The sequence below is a fragment of the Vigna umbellata genome, chromosome 2 (assembly GCF_029865625.1).
Source record: "Vigna umbellata cultivar VRB3 chromosome 2, Vumbellata_1.0, whole genome shotgun sequence".
NCBI lineage: Eukaryota > Viridiplantae > Streptophyta > Magnoliopsida > Fabales > Fabaceae > Vigna > Vigna umbellata.
The window spans coordinates 18,799,710-18,817,667 of record NC_142166.1 but is presented as its reverse complement, the minus strand read 5'-3'; the positions used below and the strand labels follow the sequence as shown (position 1 = coordinate 18,817,667).

Below are 17,958 nucleotides of genomic sequence, written 5' to 3'. Positions count from 1 at the left end.
CTTCCACTTGGCCGTTCGTTTGGGGATGCTCTACCGAGCTCGTGACATGCTTAATTCCCAGCTTTTTGTAGAATTCTCCTAATCCTTTATCAATGAACTGTCGCCCGTTATCCGTAACTATGACTTTGGGAATTCCAAATCTGCAGATGAGCGTCCATACAAACGTTTGAACCCTCGCGGCCGTGATCGTTGCGAGCGGTTCTGCCTCCACCCACTTAGTGAAATAATCAACTGCCACCAGTAGGAATTTTTTTTGCGCTCGGCCCATCGGGAAGGATCCAACAATATCTACTCCCCACTGCGCGAACGGCCACGGTGACATCAAACTGTGCAACTCGACTGGTGGAAGATTGAGATTCTTGCCATGTTCCTGGCATTTCAAACATTTTTGCACAAATTCTTTGCAGTCTCTTTCCACCGTCGGCCAGAAATAGCTCGCTCTTATGACCTTGGCACGCAAAGCTCGTTGCCCTATATGCATTCCACACACCCCTCGTGCAGCTCCCTCATCACATACTCAGCTTCCTCCGAAGATACACATTTCAATAAGGGTGAGGAGAAGCCTCTTTTATACAGATCCTCTCCTATCAACAAATACCGAGCGGCCTTCTTTGCCTCAGATGCTCGGATGTGCAAGCCATTCTCCTGCCTTTGAATGGCTTCTCTTATGGCCTTCCTCCAATCAGGTCGGTCGGAGACCTCGTGAATTGCCAGACACTCCACCGAAGGGTTCATCATAACCTGCCTTATGACCGACGACAAGTAATCCTTCCCTTTGCTGTTGGCGAGTTTAGATAGGATATTCGCCCTCGCGTTCTGCTCCCTTGACACATGCCTAAACTCCACCGCTCGGAATTGTTTTACCAACTCCTTCACCTTATGAAAATAGCGAAGCAGCTGATCATCTTTGGTCTGGAAGCTCTCAGTCAGCTGCCCTACCACCAATTGGGAATCCGTTCGGCATTTGACCGAGACTGCCCCCAAGTCCTTAGCCAGCTCGAGCCCAGCCAGTACTGCTTCGTACTCAGCCTGGTTATTACTTATCTTGAACCGAAAGACAATTGCCTGTTCCACAACAAAATCGTCCGGTCCTTCCAACACAATTCCTGCTCCACCACTGGCCTTCTCAAAAGAGCCATCCACATAGAGGATCCACTCTTGGTGACCTTCTTCTTCCCAAGGTAACTCGACCGCAAAGTCGGCCAAATGTTGCCCTCGGATTGACCCTCTCGGTTCAAACTGGAGTCCAAATTCAGAAACCTCCAAGGATCATCCTACAATTGTCCCGGCCAGATCTGGTTTGCGTAGGATTTTCGCGATCGGGTGATCTGTTCGAACTATCACCTGATGACTCTGGAAGTATGGCCTTAAGCGTCGCGCTGCTATCACAAGTGCCAAAGCGATCTTCTCGACTCGCTTGTATCTGGTTTCCGCTGGTTGCAAAGTTCGACTGACGAAGTACACGAGCTTGAACTCAGGTTGCTCTTGCACCAAAGCCGAGCTGACCGTGTCCTCCGAGACTGACAGGAAGAGTTGTAACGCATGCCCCGAATCGGGTCTTCCCATAAACGGTGGGCTGACCAGTATGCGTTTAACTTCGTTAAAAGCTTCCTCACACTGGTCGTCCCAATCAGCACCCGTACTCTTCTTCATGATTCTCACTATCGGCTTTATCTGCTCGGCTAACTTTGGAATAAAGCGGGATAATGAAGTTAGTCTCCCCACCAGCCTCTGAACCTCCTTCAGCTTCTGCGGACTTCTCATCTCCAGTATTTTTTTGCACTTGTCGGGGTTCACCTCGATACCTCTAGTTGTCAGCAGGAATCCCAGAAATTTTCCCCCCGGCACCCCGAAAGTACACTTCATCGGATTAAGGCGCATGTTATATTTGCGAACCTGGTGGAACACTTCCGCAAGATCTCTCACATGGTCTTCAACCGAGCGGCTCCTCACCACCATATCATCTACATACACCTCCATGCACCTGCCAATCTGGTCAGCAAAAACCCTATCCATCAGCCTTTGGTAAGTAGCCCCCGCATTCTTCAGCCCGAACGGCATAACCTCATAACAATAGTTAGCCCGCTCGGTGATGAACGCTGTCTTGTCGTTGTTCGGGGGAAACATGGGGATCTGATTGTATCCTGAATCGCATCCAGGAAACTTAGCACATGGTACCCTGAAGCCCCGTCCACTAACGCATCAATACTTGGTAGTGGGTAAGAATCTTTGGGGCAGACTTTATTTAGATCCGTGAAGTCCGTACACATTCTCCACTGCCCGTTCATCTTCTTCACCATCACAATGTTTGCCAGCCAAGTTGTGTACTTGATTTCATGGATGAAATCTGCTTCCAACAACTTCTTTACCTCGACTACTACTGCCGACCGCTTCTCCTCCCCCAATCTTCTCTTCTTTTGAGCCACCGGTCGGGCTTCTTTGAGCAATGCCAGCTTGTGCGACATAACCTTTGGGTGGATTCCTGGCATATCAGCTGCAGTCCACGCAAATAAGTCTTGGTTTTTCTTCAACTCAGCGCTTATTAACACGGCCTGATCCTCCTCCAACTCACTTCCGATGGAAGTAACCTGCTCCTCCTTCCGCCCAAGGCTGAAGGGCTTTGTCTCTCCCATCGGTTCGATCCGATCATCAGTATTAGTCCGTGGGTCTAGATCTGCCATGGCTACCTCCGATCGTCTCCTCCTATGTTGGCTGGGCGGATCCGACGACGATGGTTGAACCTTCAATCCTACCATGTAACATTCTAGCGCTATCCTCTGATCGGACCTAACGGTACAAATAGTTCCATTGCCCAACGGAAACTTGAGCGTGAGATGGGGTGTGGAAACAATTGCCCCGAATGCGTTCAGACATGGTCGTCCTAACAGCACATTATAAGAGGTATTCGCGTCCACCAGCAAAAACCTCGTTTTCACCTCCTTACTCCGCTCAGTTCCCAAGCATGTTCTAAGGTCCATATTCCTCTTGTATCTACTCTTTCCCCCGAAAATCCCACTATCTATTCATTGTACGGGGCGATTAGATCTTCGGATATGTCCATCTGCTGGAGCGTTTTCCAATACAGGATGTTAACAGAGCTGCCCAGGTCCACCAACACTTTTCCCATGCTATGCCGGGCAATGACCGCCGATATTACCATCGGGTTGTCCTCATCTGGATCGGGAGCGTGGAAATCCTCATCCGTAAACGTGATTGGCGGCATGGAGCGCTTTCTCACATCTACCCTGTGGACGCTTTTAAGCTCCCTCAGGTTTCTCTTCCTTGCGGACGCGACGACCCTCCCGCAAATCCGCCCAAAATGGTGTTTATTGTTCCCCGCAGCGATCGGTCATGGCTGCGGCTTCTACTCCGCCTGCGGTCGGGACGCCTGTCCTCTCTCCTGTCACTTCGCTCGATCCTAGTCCTCCTGGGTGGACTTCTCGTCTTTCGTTCCTCCTTAACAAACTTCCTAAGATGACCCGCTCGGATCAGTTCTTCCACCTTATCCTTCAACACCGTGCAGTCCTCGGTGTTATGCCCTATGTTTAGATGATAGGTGCAATGTTTGGTTCCATCTGCCTTAGGTGATGACCGGGAGGGTCTTACCTTTATCAAAACTGCATTCAGGGCTTCTTCCAATACTCTAGCCCTTGGCGTGTTCAACGGGGTGTACCTTTCGTACCGAGCCCCCTTCGGGCCATCTCTATACCTCGGGCCCTTCGACCGCTCGCCCGGTACGAACGGTTTCTTGCCCTCCTTTTTCTCCTGCCCTGAACTCGCGTTTTGCTCTTGCTATCGCCTCTGGACCGCCCTCATTTCTTCTATTCTGATGAACCGAGCGGCCCTCTCTTGCAATTCGTCCAGGGTTAACGCGGGTTCTGCAAACAAGTTATCGGTAAATGGGGAAGGCCTTAGCGCAGTAGCCAGAGTACTGATAGTAAACTTCTTGCCTACTCCCCTTACTTACCGTGCGGTTCTATTGAACCTATCCATGAAGTCCTTGAGACTCTCTCCCTTCTCCTGCTTTATGTTGGTTAACTCCATATATGTTAGATTTCGCGCTCTACCAGCCGAAAACTGCCGCTCGAACATATCTCTTAAAGTGGCAAAGTTATTGATGGTTCGAGGCCTCAACGAGTGGAACCATGCTAACGCTTCTCCCTTTATTGACAACAAAAAAACTCTACACCACACATTTTCCCTGGGCAAGTAAATAGTCATGGCGTCAACAAAGGATCTCAAATGTTCCTCTGGGTCCCCTGACCCATCATACTTCTCCAGGACCGGAAATGCTCTCTCCGGAATCTGCTCTTCCATGATTGCAGCCGTGAACGGATGCAACGCTCTAGCCCGACCGGCCAGGGCCGGACGGTTTGCGGTCCGCTGCGAGCCAGGCTCACACTGCTCCTCTCCGTGATAATAATTATCAGGAATGAGATCTGTGTCCTCTTCTGAGTCTGGCTTGGTTTCTGACATCTCTACAATTGGTGGTGATTGGGCGCGTGCGGAAGATGGATGATTAGCTTGCGCCCCTCTGGCCGCATCACGCTCGGCCCTAAGGGTTTCAATTTCCGCCTGCATTGCCTCCATTCTCCTTCTCATCTCCTGTAAAAACGCTGTCAGGTCTTGCTCCATCCTTACGGTCGTAAAGGTTGTCTTCAATAATCCTCGGCCCCACGGTGGGCGCCAAAATGTTTCTGCTGAATGGGACCGGGGAAAACTCCTGCTGCCTCCGCCCGGAAACACTCCTCCTAGCCCGATCGGTCCTTCTCCCTTCGCTTTCCTCGTGCTTGTTCGTAACACAAATGGGTTGACCTGCAACAAACACTCCGACGCTCAAGTCAGAATGGGTTTTTGCAAGTCTATATAATTATCAAAGAACAGAGAGTTTACCTTCTCCTTTGACTGCTATTTATACGATTTCAGAGAATATTACCCATTAATTTACCTTTTAATGGCTTTCAATGCGTATCTTAAATACTCGACAATGACCGTTACCTCATTAACTACACATTCATGAGCCTTCAACTGCTGTCTCCAGTCCACAGTTTTAGATATCTGCTCGACCGGACATATTGCAACTGAAGGATCCGATCGGACATATCAAGCTGAGACACCCGATCGGACATATTAGCCTTGCTTCTACCCGCTCGGCTTTGTCTAAACCTTCCTGGTCGGTTGCCCGCCCTCGGTAGTAACAGAAGTGTATATAAAAAGAGGTGGTATAGAATATAAGAGAAGGAGAATTAGTATTTTAAATATTTTTAGTTGATTGATAAAATCATTTTGTAGCATTTATTTCGTGGACATGCTTTGCTATCCAAATTGCATGTCTTCGAGGGCAAATGACTCGTTCATTGCCTTCCCAAATAGAATTCACGATGTGTTTATCTTGTAGACGTAGAAGGGACATATCAATGGGAAGTTGACGGGCAGAAGCCATATTAAATTTTGTGGGTGAAAGTGGGTTATTAAAGCAATGAGAAAGGAGAAGTACTTTGGGTATTGGAACTCACAATTGAAATGGGTAGAGAAGTGGGATATGAAAGCAAAGACAATGGTTAAAGGGTTTGGCTATTGGAAGTCAGAACACGGTGGGAGAAATGAAATGCACCCTCCACCAATTTAAGTTCAAGCATTGATGCCCAAGAATCTTCAAAGTCAGATGAATGAGGACATGGAAATGACAATTCATATAAGTTGTAATGAGTGCTCTTCAAAGAATCTTCAAACCTGCAAAAAAAAAGAGAGGCATGTGATTGAATAGTAGTAACTTTGAAGGTAAAATCTGCACTAAATGTAGGCATGCAAATGAATAGGAACATGAATAGGAAAGTTGAATAGCAAAGTTCAAGACCAAAGTTGAATAGCATTATTGGTGGTCAGAGGCAAATGTGGACAATGCATGTGTACAATCTCTTGTCACGTACCACATAATATTGATGCATCCATAAATACCCTTTAAAAATTTCTAATGAATATTATTAAATGTATGTAATCAATTTTTATGAATTGTAAAAATATTATCCAATATTTAAGCATTTTATTAGAGTTTACAACAAAATTTTTCAAATTGTACAAAATAATATAAATTAGGATTTTTAAAAATAAAAAAAAGGGAAGTTGGGGGAGGGGGGGGGGGGGGGGGGGGGTGGGGGGCACGACTTCAATAGGTGAAGTTGTGTACCCCCTACAAGACTTCAACCATTGAAGTCATGTAGGGGGTACACGACTTCACCTATATTGAAGTCGTGCCCCCTCCCCACAACTTCCCTTTTTTGATTTTTTTTTAAATTCTAATTGTATAATTTATGTTTTTTAAATTTTAATTATTTATAAACTATATTATTATTATAAATATAATATCTACGTTATTTATTTGTTAACAACAATTAAACAAATTATTTTCTCAATAACTACTTAAAAAACGGGTGGAGAAAAGCTTATATGAGAGGACACTGCAAATCACTAACAGTGGTATAGTCACATTGCTATATTCACAGTGCTATATTATTGTTTAATACTTCCTATTTTAGACCGTAACACCCACTATATTCATGGACGTTTATACGCTCTATAAGAACTCCATCTTCACATCCAAACTGCACGTCTAAGAGCTCTCCTACTCCTCCAATCTTACAAACTCTACCCAACATTTATTCAAATATGGCATCAGGCAACTTACCAGCATCTTCATCATCGCAGTTGATCGATGAACAACCTTTAATATTGGATAACGTTGATGACTTCAGCATCGATGATGAATTAGACAACATGCTCGAAGATGACAACAACGACGACGACCACATCACACATCATCTGCACATCTCGTTCCAGAGTTGAATCAAGGTATGCAGTTCCAGTCAAAGGAGGAAACTATTCTTGCAATCAAACATTATCACATAACCAACGGTTACAAATACACCGTCGTTGAGTCCAAACCCAACATTTATGTTATTCGTTGTCTGGAATATCACAACGGTTGTCAATGGCGTCTGAGGGCAGCTTATAGCAAAGTCCGTAAATATTGGGAAATCAAAAATATAGACGGACAACATTCGTGTTTCTCAACAATATTATCTCAAGATCATACAAATCTTGATAGTAGTCACATTGCCGCGATCATATCAAATTCAATCCGGACAAACACATCCATTCCAATCAAGAGTTTGATTGCAGATATTAAGGGTCGATTCGGATATTCTGTGTCATACAGAAAAGCTTGGATCGCTAAACAGAAGGCTCTTGCTATGGAGTTTGGAGACTGGGAGGACTCTTATAACCACATGCCGAGGTGGTTGCATGCCGTCAAGGAAGCAAACCCAGGTACAATTTTACAATGCACTGGTTCTCTGGTGCATATTGATGGACAAACCGACAATAATTGCTATATTATGGAAAGAGTTTTCTGGTCTTTCGGTTCTTGCATAGAAGGATTCAAATACTGTAAACTCATTCTCCAAGTTGATGGTACATTTCTAACGGGTAAATATCATGGAACTTTGCTCACCGTCATAGGTCAAGATGGCAATAGAAATCTTTTCCCATTGGCCTTTGCCATTGTAGAAGGTGAGACAAAGGAGGCCTTGATATGGTTCTTTCAACTACTTCGAGAACATGTTTGCCATCAACAAAATATTTGCATCATCACTGACAGAGGAAAGGGTATACTATCCGCCTTAAGATCAGAAGAAGTTGGTTGGGAACAAGATGGTTTGAACTCTGTGTATTGCATACGTCATCTAGCATCCAACTTCAACAACAAATTCAAAAATCACGACCTCAAAAAACAATTCATCAATTTAGGTACTACTACAAACATTCTTCAAACACTTATACTTTTATAATTTTGTTAACATTATTCTTTAATTTATTTATTTATTACATCATTACGGCTTACGAGGTCAAGCAACCAACTGTGACGGCAAAACTTGCTGCATTGAGAAACCAATACCCACAACAAGTTGAATGGATAGATAAAATCCCATTACAAAAATGGTCTCAGGCTTTTGATGGAGGGAGAAGATATGGACATATGACGACTAATCTTGCTGACTGCACCAACTCCATTTTAAAGGGAGCACGTTCATTACCAATATGTGCTCTCATCAGAACAACATTTGAGAGGACACAATCATGGTTTGTTGAACGCGGATTAAAGGCGAACTGTATGCTACAAGCAGGACACCAATATCCTGAACAAATCGCCGACATCATTAGGAAAAATCAACAACAATCCGCATTTTGTCATGTTCATCGCTACAACCGTGAAAATTCTGAATTTGATGTTCAGGAAATTTCAACACCTCACCACTACCGCCCTGTTCCACTTTCCTACAAGGTCAGCCTAAATGAATGGTGGTGTGATTGTGGACACTTCCAGGCTACTCGTCTCCCATGTCATCATGTCATTGCTGTTTGTGCATTTTCGCATATCCCACTAACCCAAGTAATCGATCCAGTGTACAGTCTTAACAACATTTTCAAGGCATACGAAGTACAATTTCACCTAATCCAAAATTAAGATTATTGGTCTGTGTATACAGGTCCAAACTTCATACCAGATCCTAAAATGCGACGCAAGGCATCCAGAAGACCATCAACAAATAGGCTTCATAATGAAATGGATCAATCCAATCCAGATAAGCCAAAAAAATGCTCTTACTGCCGCAACGAAGGTCATCATAGTGGAAATTGTCCTTTTCGTCATTAGTTATTTCTTAATCTTACCCAATTGTAATCAAATCGATGACTGATATATTACTATTAATATTTCTTATTAATATTTATTTTCTCTTTTCCTATAACACAACCAATACATAACATATGTAAAATGCAAAATCATTTTCATAAACCAATCAAAAACACACTGGTAATCGATTACAACAAACCTGTAATCGATTACCAGAGTGCTTCTTGCAACACAACAACCCTGGTAATCGATTATCGAAATGTCGTAATCGATTACCAGTACATTATCTGCCTACTCAATTCAAGTCCTACAGTGTCACTATTTCAACACTCTGTAATCGATCACCAATTCAATGTAATCGATTACAGGACCCAGAAGTCGTTTTTGGGGTGCACGACTTCAACACTGTACATATGAACAGTGTGAAGTCGTGCATGGGGGCCACGACTTCTTCATTTGAAGTCGTTTTGGCCCCCACGACTTCACTTTAGGTCAAAATTTGCCCATTTTGGTAATAAATAAGGCACATTTGCCTACTTTCGTGCAAAAACCAATATTTTTAGTTGATTGATAAAATCATTTTGTAGCATTTATTTAAGAAGTAGTCTGCACCTGATCACAAATGCTCTAGCTATGATCTCTAAAATACAATCACAAAGGATTTTCTTTTGACGCTCCATCTAAAACACATTTTACCCAATCCAAAAGATGTTGCAACTAGTTGTTTAAGGGGCTTCTTAGAATGTCCATCCTCCTAAAAAAAATTATTATTATTTTTTTCTTTTATCATCACTTTGTTTTCTAGACATAAGTCCATATAATTATAACTTTCTTACATATGTCATTGTCACCTCTTAATTTTTCACGAGTGTTTTTTCATTGAAACCATTTGATAGACATATTTCAAGTGAGCGAGGGTATAAATTAAAATATAAAGAAATTTTATTTTGAATAGGTATGCAATAAAAACTTGTTTTGAGGAATAGACAGAGAGAGAGAGAGACGAAAAGAGTTATTTTGATGAGATTAATGATAGTAGAGAGATTAATTTTGATGTTTTGTGTTAATTGATATAATGTGTTATGTGTGTTTGATGTGTAGGACCTTGAGAGTATGAAAGATTATGTAAGAGTAAAGAAGAAAAGCTATTTAAAGAAAGGATGGAGAAGGAATATGCATAGGTGGTGAACGAGTGAGCAGAGAAATAGGAATGTGAAGCCGCAAAAGCAGAAGAAAAGAGAACGTGGGGTTTCCAAAACTTGAAACAAAGAAAAGCTTCCTCTGTCTCTCATGGCATTGGTCTTCTCTTCCTGTAGGTTTGTGAAAGCCAACCAATGGGGGAGAAAAGATCTTCAGCAGCAGAACCAGCAAAACCACCTCCGCCGCCACCACCACCAATGTCCCTCTCCCTCGTCCGACCCTCCCAGAAAAAGCGCCTCAAACCCAAAGTCATCCGCGTCTTCCGCTCCGTCTTCCGCTCCCTACCGATCATAACTCCCTCCTGCAAGTTCCCCTCCCTCCCCCCCGACAACAACAACTACCTCCACAAAACCATCAACAATGGCGTCAAAGTCACCGGCACCCTCTTCGGCCGCCGCAAGGGCCGCGTCAGCCTCGCCGTCCAAGAAAACCCCCGCTGCCTCCCGTCCCTCGTCGTCGAGCTCTCCATACACACCAACACCTTGCAGAAGGACTTGGCCAACGGCATGGTGAGGGTGGCGCTGGAGTGCGAGAAGCGTTCGGAGAAGGACAAAACAAGGATCTCGGAGGAACCCTTGTGGACAATGTACTGCAACGGGAAGAAGCATGGGTACGGCGTGCGGAGGGAGGCGACGGAGGAGGACCTGTACGTGATGGAGCTTCTGAAGGCCGTGTCGATGGGCGCCGGCGTTCTTCCGTTGAGATCGGAGGTTGAGGAGGGCGGCGACGGAGGAGACTTGGCGTACATGCGAGCACCCTTCGAGCACGTAGTGGGATCCAAAGATTCCGAGACTCTCTATATGATGAGCCCGGACTTGCAGGGGAACAGTGGACCCGATCTTACTATATTTTTTGTCAGGGTTTAATTCACAATGAGATTAATGATGTACAGTGAGTGTTCTTGTCTGTGAGTTTGATCAGAGGCTTCATTTGTATTTCTGGGTGAATTAGGATTCATCCCATCCAGGATTAGTCTACGTAGTAATTGAGGTTCTTCTGTCTACGATCATGCCTTCTCTCATGTTATATCTATCTATACTTTCTCTCCCTTTTTTTTTCAAGCTTTTCTTAGGTCCTGCATGATCAGTGTTTAGGTTTTCTGGTTAGCTTTCATAGACACATATATAAATAAACAAATGGAAGAAGGCTTTTTGGTTACACTTCTGCATGCCAAAAATGAAAGACCAAGGTCCAAACTTCAAAACGATGTCGTCTGCTCGAGTTAAAAAGAAATGGGTTGTATCAAGTGAATGTGATCAAACTCGCTTCAACTAATAGATTGTTAATTAAATTAATCTTCTAAATTCTCCAACTAATTTTGGGAATTTAATAGTTTTCATGGAATTAGTAAGTTTTTCACTTGTGATTATTTAACCTTTTTTTGTCCATCTTCTCTTAACTTAATGATAATTCAGATTCATTCACATTTATTAAAAAATATTTATATCAAATTTTCACTTGATGCATCTAAACAATCTAACTTTTTCATCCGAAATCCATTAAAGTAAAACGGATAAATCTTACCAAATATTCCGAACTCTGCTACTACATTGAGAAACAACCAAACCAGACCAGAAAAATATCTTGGTCCTTCTCTTCAGCACCGATTTTCTTTCCTCGTAGTGTGTGTTTTCCCTTTCTCACCTTCCTCACCTTCCTCCTGCTTTACCTATTTATCTTTTCCTTTTACCTCGTTGTTTAAGGAAGTATCATTAAAATAATTGATTAATCAGAGTTTATTGCATACCACTTTGCCAAACGTACTTTGAAATATTAGTTCTTTACAATGATAATTCTTTGAAAATTTAGAAAGTAAACAATTATTCACTTGTAAAGGAAAACAAAAATACGACAGTTCAGTGTGATTCACTGTAATAGTAAGTGATAAGACATGATGGAATGTGCACAATTTCATACATTGCTGTCCGTTGGGTTTGCCTCGGATCACACTGTGACGATGACAGACAGGTTCTGTCTGGTTGTGCCTTCACGAGTTTCCTGCCACCGCTCACTCTACTCTTCAAGTGCTGATTTTCTTTTTCCAAATTCACACTGAAATTTGTAGATAGACCGAGATAACACATGGCTCTCGCATTGAACATCTCGGTCTGTTTCCCACACCAGCGTTGCCCCGCTCTCTTCAAACCCTCAAAACCGATTCTCTCATTCCCCACCGCTTCCGCTTTCTCCTCGTTAACGCAACTCGGCGTTTCCGTAGGTGAAGATTTGCCCGACAACTACAGCGATTGGATTCCCAACTCCGACCTTCGCAGAAGATGCGGCATTCTACTCCATCCGACGTCGTTTCGAGGGCCCCACGGCATCGGCGATCTCGGTCACGAGGCCTTCCGTTTCATCGATTGGCTCCACCGCGCCGGTTGCTCCGTTTGGCAGGTTCTTCCTCTCGTGCCGCCTGGCAGAAAAGCCAACGAAGAAGGATCCCCTTACTCTGGCCAGGTTCGATTCCATTCGGTTCAGATACTTTTTTTTTTTTTTGCTAAAAAATTTCGGTGTAATGCATTCCCTCTTACATTGCGATTTTCAGGACGCGAATTGTGGCAACACGCTCTTGATCTCTCTTCAAGGCCTCGTCGACGATGGATTGTTGGAAAAACACGAGCTTCCACAACCGATGTGAGTCGCGTAGTTTTCCAGTTTTATTTGTTGTAATTTTCTTTTGTTCAACGATTTGTTAAATGAATGCAGTGATGCAGAGCGCGTCAACTTTTCACTTGTTGCTGACCTTAAGGATCCTCTGATAACCAAAGTAAGGTGTTTACAGCTTTCTTATTGCTAGAATAGTTCCTGACCTCATCCATCTGCCTTTTTTTTTATTTTATTTTTTGTGACTCTTCCTTTTTTTTCATAGGCATCTTTGTGTGTCTGGTGTTTTATATCGACTTTCCTCTGTTTGAAATTCCATATATAGGCTGCAGAGAGGCTCATTTCAAGTGAAGGAGAACTCAAAACGGAGTTGGAGAATTTTCGAAGAGACCCTGACATATCAAGTGAGACACTCATTTTTTTCAGTTCTATGATTTGCATGTATCTCTTTTAGTTTCAGTACCTTTTGAAATAATAATTTGATTATACAATTATTTTATATTATTTATATGTAAGTGCACAGTTAGTCGTGTGCATATTTTCATTGTTCTTTTACCTGTTTTCTTCCCACAGCCTTTTTGGATTTTGTCCTCCTATTTGTGCTATTTCCCCAGTTAGTGCAGCTTTTTGTTTATTGAAAACAATTCAAACGGGAAAATAAATAAAATCTGGAAGTTTGTTGTGATCGCAAATTCCAATCAAACAATTGCAACAAGTTAATTAGTTCAAGCTAGAAAAAAAAAATATGAAACATTAGGATTGGTGGTGAGTGGGCAGAGGACTTAAGCATTGAGAGGTTTCTCGTGGGTTTGAAGATACATGCATCTTTCTTAATGTCACTTTTTATCAGTTTGCGAGACTTAATTTGGAAAGTCTTTCAAAACTCATTTTAGGAATTTCTTTCTTTGGTATGGTTTTAACTAGTAATATCTTCGCAATACTGTAGGCTGGCTTGAAGATGCAGCATATTTTGCTGCTATTGATGACAGTTTAAACAAATTCAGCTGGTACAATTGGCCTGAACCTTTAAGAAATCGCCATCTTGTAGCTCTAGAAGACATTTACCAACAGAAACAAGATTTTGTAAGGACATGAATTATCCTTATAGCTCAAATTTTCGTCTACTTGTTATTGCTATACTTGTACTTATAGCCCAGAAGGGATATTGATGATTCATTTATACTTTTGCATGCAGATAAATGTATTTATTGCCCAACAGTTCTTGTTTCAAAGGCAGTGGCAGAAAGTCCGCAGCTATGCACAGAGTAAGGGAATCAGCATAATGGGAGACATGCCAATATATGTTGGTTATCATAGCGCAGATGTTTGGGCAAATAAGAAGCAGTTTTTACTGGTTAGTAGTCCCTAAAGAATGTCGCTGAAGTCTGACATAACATTTCTAATTTTTTGGAGCAAATTGTACCTTTTGATCATAAAATATCTCTATTTATCTGGCAGAACCGGAAAGGCTTTCCTCTTTTAGTGAGTGGTGTTCCTCCTGATGCTTTCAGTGAAACTGGTCAGCTATGGGGCAGGTTTGAAGTTAATACCATGATAAATATTTTTTGATATATCTCGATTTTCCATGCTTTTTATTCAATTCTCGTCCTGATTCTTTATCTGCTTCTGTGGTTATGATCAAAAGGCATCTCCTTTGACTTGTCCTAACTCAATTTAGTTCCTTTCACTGTCCATGCTTTAACCATCTGTGCCTGTATACGACAATGTATCCTTCCTGCCTGAATATTTCTATTAGAAAAGGACAGGAACTAACTCAAACCCAAAGTTAGCTCAGGAGTGGATTGCCTAGGTCTTATTTCTAGTCAATGTATGATTTTTTAACTATCTCTAGACCCTATTTCAGCCTTTTTCTCCTTGATATATTTTTTTTCTTTATTGTAATAACTACTATCATGTTATACTCTAGTACATTGTAGAAGGTTTCCTGTCCCATATAGATTACTGATTTTCATGTTTTGTATTGTCAACTTTTAATGAAAAAGCCCCCTGTATGATTGGAAAGCCATGGAGAAAGATGGATACTCATGGTGGATACGACGCATTAAACGAGCACAAAATCTGTTTGATGAATTTAGAATTGACCACTTTAGAGGATTTGCTGGCTATTGGGCTGTTCCCGCTGGTAAGTATACACTCTAGAATAAGATTATTTCACTTGCTCGGTGGGTTGTTGTGACATGTGTGTGCTCTACAAATGTGCAGAAGCAAAAGTAGCTATGCTTGGAAAGTGGAAGGTCAGAACCTCTCATGTTCATTTTTTAAATCTATTTGATCAAACTATAATACTCTTTGTATCATTTAAATGATAGGTAGGACCTGGGATGTCCTTGTTTGATGCCATTTTCAGCGCTGTTGGAAGGATTAATATAATAGCAGAAGACCTGGTATGCATTATAAAACAAACTCAATAGGTTTAAATATGATTTTAGTTTGTCAAATTTGAACTAAGTTTGTTTTTGGTACTTTAAAATGGATCTTTTTAGTTCCTGTAATTTGACAAAAAAGTTTGTTTTAGTCTATTTGTTCAAACGGCTTATATAATGTAGTCAACATAAATACTTTGAAAGGAAAGTAAATGTGGTAGGGTATTTGATGGTAAGAATGCAAAACTGAAATAGATTGTCATGTAAACAATTTATAATTGTTAGTTATGTAACAAGCACAAATTTTAACAGTACTTGGGACAAAAGTAATAAAGCAATTATTTTTCACAAGGACTAAAAAAATCAATTTTAAATTTGAGAGACCAAATCAAACTTATCCCAAATTTGCAGGAATAAAAACATATTCAAACCATGAGATCATTGCATTCATTAATTCCTGACTCTTTCTTAGGGTACTCATTGTAAAATTTTGGGTTTGTGATTTATGAAAGGGAGTTATCACTGAGGATGTAGTCCAGCTAAGAAGATCCATTGGAGCACCTGGAATGGCTGTTCTCCAGTTCGGTAATGATTGATTACTAATTTTGTTTACGATGTTCAGTTTCATGCTCCAAGTAATTTAAAGTCAGAGTGCCTGAATATTTTTTTATCTATTTTACTTTATCTAGGATTTGGAGGCGATGCTAAGAACCCTCATTTGCCTCATAATCATGAGTGGAATCAAGTTGTCTATACAGGGACTCATGACAATGACACAGTAAGAATTTCTTCTGCCAGTTGCATATCTATCTTATAGGCCTGGGTCTTTGCTTTGCAGAAATCAGTTGAAGATTGTGATAGTGATAGGTTTCTTTAGTCAAGAAATCTATCTATCTACTCTCACAGCACACACTAAAATAGAAAAGAAATGAAGTCTGTATATTTCCTCTATAACGAGCAACAATGTACACTACAATCATCCAAGGGAGCACTCTCCCTCCACAGGATAAAGATGTCCTGTCTATACAACAGAATTAACAAAGCTAACCCTTTACACGAGTTCCCCAGCCTTCTTATAAGGCTCCCCTCCCTCTAACTAATTGTTTCGCTGAGAGCTAACAGTTACAGTCATAACCGTATCCTCCTAACCTCCTAACTACTTTAATAATTCATTTTCCTCCTCTCATAGACTCTTAGTATCCTACCAAATAGGGTAGGGATCTGATATCTTAATTATAAAATCTGGGGAAGAACTTTCCAGTATACAAAATAGAACGAATATGCTACTGAACTTTGAGGTTCAGCACCTTTTAGTGTCCAAAGGCTCATATTACCTCACAAATTGAAAAGATTCTCTCTCTCTCATCCCTTTTTTCTTATTTAAATGCAACATGCGTTATTTTTCTAACTCACCCCCCGCTCATTAACTATTCAACAATATCTAATAGATTGTGCTTACTTAGAGAGGATTTTCTATATGGAGAACCCATATTTTCCTCTTTTGTAGAATGTTTTACCTAATGAAATTGATGTATAACTTAAGATATCTTAGTTGTTTTATTTGTATACTTTTGTCATGTCTTAAAAAGTATTACCTGTCAATACTAAAAACCTTGAGAAGAATTGCCTTTCTGCTACAGATCGGAGGCTGGTGGGAAGCTTTGAACCAAGAAGAGAAATCCAAAGTAGGTTTGCTTGTCTTTGTGAAGTAATGAAATGCATTTTTTAACCAAGTTGAGGGAAGAGTTAATCTTCCTCTTCATTTTATATTTCAGGCATTAACTTATCTTTCCTTAAATGAGGGAGATGACATTTCTTGGGCTCTAATCCAGAGAGTATTGGGCTCTGTTTCTCAAACAGCAATAATACCTATGCAAGATGTTCTTGGATTGGGTAATTCTGCCAGGATGAATATTCCCGCAACACAGGTAAAATGTTATGCATGATGTTCATTGTTTGTTCGGGCAACATTTTGATCTATTCAACCTGAACAAAGAAAATAAAAATGTGTTAGATGACTTGTAACATCTGGACCGACGCACAAAATAAATAAATAAAAAATGACATTCGTTGATCCCCTGACAAATGCAGTTTGGGAACTGGGGTTGGAGAATTGCTAGTTCGGTGAGCTTTGATGGCTTGGAGAGAGAGGCAGACAGACTCAGAGAAATGCTTTTAATGTATGGCCGGCTTTGATTATGGAAATTCCTTTTTGAGTGTAAAGTTGAAGAGTTCTCTTTTTGACGGAAGCTTAAGTTAAGTGGAAAATGCTAAAGTATGCATGATGTTGATAAATGAAAACTGGGTGCTTGCGTTGGGGTCAAGTAATTTGAGAAGGCTGGATGCTTCAATGGAAATTTGTAAAAAGGATAATGCCGATCTCTTAAGTGTTGTAATACTATGTAACATGCTTGTTTAAATAGGAAAAATGTCGTATGTTATATTATATCAAGTACCATTTCATAGAAATGTTTATTAACAAAATAATATCTCAGAAGATTGAATGTCATAATGTAATTGTAACGTAGGAGTACAATCAGCTATACTTTTTGTATGTGGAGTCTTGAGCTATTTGTGCACCCTTTAGTGTTGGAAGTTCATGTTTGGTTTCGTGGTGGTTGCATCCAATTGCATTCATATCCTGATCAAATCACTTTTGCCCAAATTCGGGATCTTTGGTTTCTAAGAAGCAAAACCTGGCTGATAAAAACTACGTTGTGTATGAAGTAACCTCTTGTGGCTTTTGCTTCATCCAGAATCGATTAGCCCTTTTGATGGACGCAGTTTCTCTATTTTACTCTCCCCTTCTCATTTATTTTCTTGTTGCATTTACTCTTCGTGCTTTCTTGCTGGATGCTTATTTGCTATGTGAACTATTGTGTTCTTCACTATTCTTCCTGTTTGTTGTTCTCAATAACTACTTTTTTTACTTTTTGGGGCACACCCTTTTGTGGTTTAGGTATTTAATTTAAATGTTATTTTGTTCTTAAATTGACTTCAATTTTCTCTTTGTGGATATCGAACCTCTTAATACCGTATCTAATAGGGATAAGTAGTGAAGTTGGTTTGATATACATA

General features: G+C 41.1%; 3 protein-coding genes and 1 pseudogene across 3 annotated transcripts; 3 read left to right on the top strand and 1 right to left on the bottom strand.

Moving 5' to 3' along the window:
- Window positions 1-471: 471 nt before the first annotated feature.
- Window positions 472-2,978, bottom strand: LOC148203552 (uncharacterized; annotated as a pseudogene).
- Window positions 2,979-6,851: 3,873 nt separating this feature from the next.
- On the top strand, window positions 6,852-8,713 carry LOC148203551 (uncharacterized). The gene is made up of 3 exons (XM_088107647.1): window positions 6,852-7,724; window positions 7,904-8,420; window positions 8,547-8,713. The coding sequence occupies exons 1-3, from the start codon at window positions 6,852-6,854 to the stop codon at window positions 8,711-8,713; spliced, it is 1,557 nt and encodes a 518-aa protein (XP_087963773.1).
- Window positions 8,714-9,860: 1,147 nt separating this feature from the next.
- LOC124837242 (MIZU-KUSSEI-like protein (Protein of unknown function, DUF617)) lies at window positions 9,861-11,050 on the top strand. The gene has a single exon (XM_047312550.2). It carries the CDS (start codon window positions 10,027-10,029, stop codon window positions 10,756-10,758), a length of 732 nt encoding a protein of 243 aa, XP_047168506.1. The 5' UTR covers window positions 9,861-10,026; the 3' UTR covers window positions 10,759-11,050.
- A 716-nt stretch (window positions 11,051-11,766) lies between these two features.
- On the top strand, window positions 11,767-17,496 carry DPE1 (disproportionating enzyme). Its single transcript, XM_047312549.2, has 15 exons — window positions 11,767-12,349; window positions 12,438-12,526; window positions 12,599-12,659; window positions 12,822-12,900; window positions 13,443-13,579; window positions 13,692-13,850; window positions 13,955-14,031; window positions 14,500-14,639; window positions 14,720-14,751; window positions 14,827-14,901; window positions 15,393-15,465; window positions 15,570-15,658; window positions 16,521-16,565; window positions 16,656-16,808; window positions 16,972-17,496. The coding sequence occupies exons 1-15, from the start codon at window positions 11,975-11,977 to the stop codon at window positions 17,074-17,076; spliced, it is 1,689 nt and encodes a 562-aa protein (XP_047168505.1). The 5' UTR covers window positions 11,767-11,974; the 3' UTR covers window positions 17,077-17,496.
- Window positions 17,497-17,958: the final 462 nt, after the last annotated feature.

Excerpts from the sequence above, each read along its gene's own strand:
- DPE1 (XM_047312549.2), top strand. The coding sequence starts at position 11,975 with ATGGCTCTCGCATTGAACATCTCGGTCTGTTTCCCACACCAGCGTTGC. Across the intron at positions 12,350-12,437 it reads GATCCCCTTACTCTGGCCAG|GACGCGAATTGTGGCAACAC; the intron begins GTTCGATTCCAT and ends TGCGATTTTCAG. Across the intron at positions 15,466-15,569 it reads AATGGCTGTTCTCCAGTTCG|GATTTGGAGGCGATGCTAAG; the intron begins GTAATGATTGAT and ends TACTTTATCTAG.
- LOC124837242 (XM_047312550.2), top strand. The coding sequence starts at position 10,027 with ATGGGGGAGAAAAGATCTTCAGCAGCAGAACCAGCAAAACCACCTCCG.
- LOC148203551 (XM_088107647.1), top strand. The coding sequence starts at position 6,852 with ATGCAGTTCCAGTCAAAGGAGGAAACTATTCTTGCAATCAAACATTAT. Across the intron at positions 7,725-7,903 it reads AACAAGATGGTTTGAACTCT|GTCAAGCAACCAACTGTGAC; the intron begins GTGTATTGCATA and ends ACGGCTTACGAG. Across the intron at positions 8,421-8,546 it reads TCATCATGTCATTGCTGTTT|GTCCAAACTTCATACCAGAT; the intron begins GTGCATTTTCGC and ends CTGTGTATACAG.